General features: G+C 43.1%; 1 protein-coding gene across 2 annotated transcripts in view; it reads left to right on the top strand.

Annotated features, from left to right (window-relative positions):
- Positions 1–3,561: 3,561 nt before the first annotated feature.
- Positions 3,562–6,000, top strand: part of LOC123501433 (glycosaminoglycan xylosylkinase-like) — a 50,010-nt gene continuing 47,571 nt past the window's right edge. Inside the window, exon 1 of one of the 2 annotated variants that reach the window (XM_045250258.1) lies at positions 3,562–3,976. In XM_045250258.1, coding sequence (XP_045106193.1) covers positions 3,789–3,976 — 188 coding nt within the window. In that variant the 5' untranslated portion in view covers positions 3,562–3,788. The remainder of the gene's footprint in view (positions 3,977–6,000) is intronic. The other variant, XM_045250259.1, reaches the window with a different exon arrangement.

Raw genomic sequence — 6,000 nt, 5'->3', positions numbered from 1 at the left:
GTTTTAGACAAGGCAGATTGGCCTCGATTCACAGACCTTAGCTCTTTTATCCGTCCGCTGGCTGACTTTTCTACTTGTGCTGAGGCTGTTGATTATTTTACCGATTTTTACATTTCAGTAGCGCTTCAGACAATCCCTAGGACGTCAGGTCGCTTTACTAAGCGTCCCGTTCCTTGGTGGAACGCAGCATGCACTAAAGCTGTGAAAGAGAAACGGGCAGCTTTCTCGTCTCCGGCGACATCGTGGGGACCCGCAGTGCCTGGAAGCTTTTCGGCGCTGCCGAGCTCGGGCCCGCCGCGTTTTGAAAGAGGCACAAAGAGCCTCTTGGAAAGCTTATGTCTCTTCCATTAATGCCCACACCCCTCTTACGGATGTCTTTAACAAAGTCCGCCGAATTGCTGGGAAGTATTCTGCTCCTCCCCCACCAGTTTTGTTGTCTGCTGGGCGAACGGTGGCAGACCCTAGGACTGTCGCCGACCTCTTCGCGGAGCACTTTGCCAGTGTTTCCCGGAGGCATCCTGCAGCCCCGGGCGCACGTCACCGCCAGAGAATGGAATCTCTCGGCATAAATTTTTCTTCCGCTGGAGGGAGTCTTATAATGTCCCTTTCTGCCTCCGAGTTGCGGACTGCTTTGTCCCAGTGTCATGACTCTTCTCCTGGTCCAGATGATATTCCTTATGCCTTTTTGCGTCACATGTCTGACCGTGCTTTTAACTTTTATTAAATCTTTATAATATGATTTGGCATACCGGTGACTTACCATTTTCTTGGGCTGTGGCAGTGGTTCTCCCATTTCTGAAGCCTGGGAAAGATAATCTCCAGGCTACGAACTACCGTCCTATATCTTTGACATCCTGCATTTGTAAAGTGTTAGAAGAGATGGTAAATGTAAGACTCATGTGGTACTTGGAGAGGGGAAGTACTTGTCATCGGTACAGTACGGCTTCCGAAAGATGAGGTCTACTACTGATGCTCTTTTATCCCTAGAGTCTTCCATTTGTGAGGCCTTCGCTAATCACCACCATCAAGTAACAGTGTTTTTGACCTGGAGAAGGCCTACGACACGGCTTGGTGTCATGGCATTTTACAGTCTTTGTTTAATTTTGGCCTTCGTGGCCACCTTCCTATTTTATCCAGCAGTTTTTATCCAGACGTTTTTACGGGTTCGAGTGGGAGTGTTCTCTCTGAGGCTACTGCTCTAAATGATGGTGTCCCACAGGAAGTATTCTTAGTGTTACATTATTCGCAGTCGCCATAAATGGTGTTATTGATACTCTCCCAGATGGCATTCACAGCTCCTTATATGTTGATGATTTATGTATTTCTTTGCTGCTGCTAGGATGTCACTGATTGAGCGCAAGCTCCAACTGGCGATCAATAGGGTGTCCAGTTGGGCCAACATGAACGGTTTTCGATTCTCCACCTCAAGACCGTAGCCATGCATTTTGTCGCAACCGTGGTGTCCATCCAGACCCTGATTTATACCTCGCCAATAGACGCCTCTCATGCGTGGAGGCGACTCGATATCTTGGCCTTTGTTTGACAACCGTCTCACCTGGGTTCCCCATTTCCGTTCTCTTAAGGCGTCTTGTCGGCAGGCATTATCCCTTCTTCGGGTTTTAAGTCACACCTCTTGGGGTGCGGACAGGGACACGTTGCTGCTGCTTCACCGTACACTCATACTTCCAAGCTGGAATACGGCTGTGAGATCTACTCATCCGCAACGGATGCACGACTACGCACGCTTGACCCCGTGCATCATGCTGGGGTCCGCTTGGCTACGGGTGCATTTCGGACATCTCCAATACCTAGCCTTCTAGTGGATGCTGGTTTCTGGCCGCTCGACCTCCGGCGCCAGTCTTCGATGCTCCGGTGTTGGTTTCGCACCCACCGTCTTCCTGATTCTGTCCCTTGTCTGTCAATGTTGCGGGACTCGCGTTCGCAGGCGTATGTCACTCGACCGAGTCTACCTAAACCTTTTGGCCTTCGAGTGGCAAATCTCATGGCGGATTATCTATCGACCCCACTCCTGTCCTACTCTTTCCGGCTCCCACGAGTTGGTTATTGGCAGCTTCCTGTTGTCTCAGTATGCCCTCCTGCCATGGATGGCAAGAAGGATTTTCTATCAGCTCTGTCCCACACACGGTTTTAAGAACATTTTTTTATTCATTCTGATGGTATCCTTGTTTTTACCGATGGTTCCAAATCCGACGCAGGCGTTGGGTTTAGTGTGGTTTTCCTCTTTTTATCGGTCTGGCAGCCTTCCTTCAGTAGCCTCCGTCTTTACTGCGGAGCTGTCTGCCATAGTCCTAGCTTTACAGATCATTTTTACTCTCCCGGTTTCGTCTTTTACAATTTTTAGTGACTGTCGCAGTGCTCTTACTGCTCTCTCTTTTTATTTCCTTAACCCTTTGGTTTTATCAGCCCTGGAGTGGCTATATCTACTTACCAGAAGAGGATATCGTGTTGGGTTCTGTTGGGTCCCTGGTCACGTTGGTGTTCCAGGAATGAACACGCAGACCGCCTCGCTAAAGAGGCAGCAAGTCGCGCTCCATCTCCTTCCCTGTTCCGTTTCGAGATGTATTTCATGCAATTCGTGTGGCGATTGCAGCAATTTGGCAGAGGAGATGGCTAACGGGGGTCGCAACCTCGAAAATGGGAGAGATTACTACTTCCACACTCCCTCAGTGGACATACACCCATGTCCGGGATCGCCGTGCACAGACTTTATTGGCGCGACTTCGTATAGGTCACACGTACCTTACACAAAGGTACCTCCTGACCAGGGACCCTCAACCTTACTGTGATGACTGCTTGGTGCCGCTCACCGTGCGGCACCTGTTGGTAGAGTGCCCTAGTTTGATCGAGTTACGACACCGCTACCTCTACCGCTGTCGCGGTAGAGATAGCGGTGTCTATTATATCTCAAAGGTCCTTGGACCAGAGTGCCTGGCCCAGGGCCATGACGTTTTTAGGTTTTTGGGAGAAGCTGGCCTTCTCCCAAAGCTGTGAATTTTATTTCATTTTATTCTATGTATTTTAATGTTTTATATGGTTTTATAGTTTTTTTTTTTAGTTCTTACCTTTTTACTTGTATTGTTTTTAATTACTTTTACTTAGTTTTTTTAGATACACGTTAGTGGCAGTCAATTTATAGTAGCGGCGCCAAATGACCTTAGCCGTTGCGGCGCCTTATTTTAAAATCCATCCATCCATCCATCTTCCTGCAAGTGACTGAGCTGTAGTGGTAGATGTCTGCTGGATTTTATTCATTTAGTTATTTATTTAGTTTTATTTATTTATTTATTTTATTTTTATTTTTTTTCCCATATTTTGATGTGAATTTTTTTTATGTAAGAGGGAGAACAACCAAGGGCAAAAACAATGGATATTAGAAAAAAAGGGCCCATTGGAACTGTAGCCTCCATAAAAGAATCAAAAGAATTACCCAAAATTCAGGACAAATGTCTTCACACCTCTCTCTTGCAAGAATAATTGTTTATTTTGTTTTTGTTTTTTTTATGTTTACATTAAGAATAACGTTATGCCAATAGCACCTCAAACCATTTAACTTAACATAGATGAATTTGGTTTTATTGTATTTATATAAATCATTGTAGAATCACATATGCTTAATAAGCGCAGTACATTATATGATTTCATATCAGTAGTTATACTCTAGGAAAACAATCTTCTAATGTTGATCTCATGTATAAATTGGTGTCATTATTGATGGAATTTATTACATTAAGCTACTAAAGGAGGTATTATGGTATTACAGGTGGGAGATGTACCCAGGCTACTGTGAGGAGGTAATGCAGCATGAACCTTATAGCTGGGACAAATCCCCTCGTCTACTGGACCTCATGGACTCTGCTGTTTTTGACTTCCTTATACAAAATGGCGATCGACATCACTACAATGTAATAGCTGGAAAACCTGAGTCAGCCATCATTCTCCTGGACAATGGAAAAAGGTAAGCTTATATGCTCCAATGTATTAATAACCTTTTTATTATTGTTATTAAATTTATTGTTATTATTATTATTATTATTATTATTGTTGTTGTTGTTGTTGTTGTTGTTGTTATTATTAATATTATTATTATTGTTGTTATTATTATTATTATTATTATTATTATTATTATTATTATTATTGTTATTATTATTATTATTATTATTGTTATTGTTATTATTATTGTGGGAAATTCCATCTCACTGGTTGGTAAACAAAACCAATGAAGAGAAAATTTATATATAAAAAAAAAGGGGAACTTGTGTATTTACTCATCTTACATTGTTTGGGAAATAACAAACAAAGGAAGAAAAAATTAGACACTTCACCAATGTAAATTAAATTACCGTATTTGATGGCTCATGAGACCCATGGCCTCATAAGACGCACCCAGTTTTGGCAGACATTGAAATAATAAATAGAAAAAAAAAGATAAATGAACGGATTTGAGCTCTATATATGAAGTGAATCATTTCATAGTGGCATAGTGGATAAGGTGGTGAGCGTGGGATCGGGCAGACGTCCACGCGTAGGTTCGAATCCCACCACGTACAGCCTTAAAACACTTTGCCATTTGTCGAGTGGTATAAAAGCTACCTACATGTCACCATGATACCCAGGTTCTAGGTGTAGTCCTGGCTCTGGGGGGGTGTCTGTGTACATTTCTCTTTTACAGCTAAACCATGCATTTTCCTCTTCCATATGATGAGGACATTCAAAAAAGGTTGGGTAGAACTTTCGCACCTGGTACGTTTTCTCTGCAGAGCTCAATATGCAATTATACCTCGGCTTAATTTAGCCGAAATGCTGGAATTCAGGTTTGGCTTAATAACCATCGAGGAAATAGTCTTAGAGTAAAAAATCCTTTTTATTTATCATGTTGAGATATAGCAGACACTTTTATAACATGTTTCAATGGTACTGATATGATTTCTCGACCAAAATGATGCATTTTTGGCGATTTTCTGATGAAAATTCACTTTCAGTTTGAAAGTCACGAAAGGTTTGCAAGCTTCCTGAGTCACTAACATCAAATGTAGAGAAGCCAAACTTGGTGAAAAACATCCTTATGGGGTCCTCTCATCATTAACATTACCATTCTTTGATTTCTATGATTCACTGTCTGTTTGAATGTCACGACGGAGACATCATTTGACGGAGGATCCCTAGCACAAGCCACAATCAGGTGGATTTTGACATGGTATCTCTGTATTCCTTTTAGAATGGATTTTACATGAAAGTGGTAACGCTGTTTTGCAATGACAGAAATTAACACATCTGGTCTCGGCAGCTCTACAAAGGCATGTGGCCCTGGCACATGCTGTACAGGAGCATACAACTGTCCAATGGGGCTCCAGGCTCTTCCACGAGGTTTCAGGCACTAAATGGTCCTTTTCACACTTGTACCCAAAATCTTCTGCCATCAGTGAGATTGTGTGTTCATTACCCATTTCCAAGGCATGGATAATGCTATAGGCATTGTAGTAGCTACGTTTGATATGTGGAAGGAGTCCTTGGCTGGTGGGGGGCAGATTGTGATGTGAAGTCCCTTTAGAGTGATGGAAAACCTCTTCCCGCATGGCAGAGAAATTCTTGGCCTTACTTACTGGTCTGAACACTTTGACCAAATACTGTTCTGCATCTCTGATGGTAGGTTGTGACAGGGTCGGCAACTTCCCAAAATGCCTAAGCAATCTTTCTGGGTGAAGAATCTTCATCGCCAATACGCAAATGTGATGGACAGAACACACGAGACTTACAGCCATCATGAATCATCGCAGTCCACAACTGACCACAAAGAGTCACAGCTTCAGAGGATGATGCAATTCATTGATGGATCTCCACTAGCAGCAACATCTTCCACAACTTTGCAAAACTACGTGACAAAGGAGGTCATGACCGACAACATTAGAAAGGACATGCTGAGTGCCTTAAAAAAGGGGGAAGAGAGGTACCTGGAATTTAGGAAAGAAAGGCTCGTCGAGA

This window comes from Portunus trituberculatus, chromosome 9 (assembly GCF_017591435.1).
Source record: "Portunus trituberculatus isolate SZX2019 chromosome 9, ASM1759143v1, whole genome shotgun sequence".
NCBI lineage: Eukaryota > Metazoa > Arthropoda > Malacostraca > Decapoda > Portunidae > Portunus > Portunus trituberculatus.
This window is presented reverse-complemented; position numbering and strand designations above follow the sequence as displayed.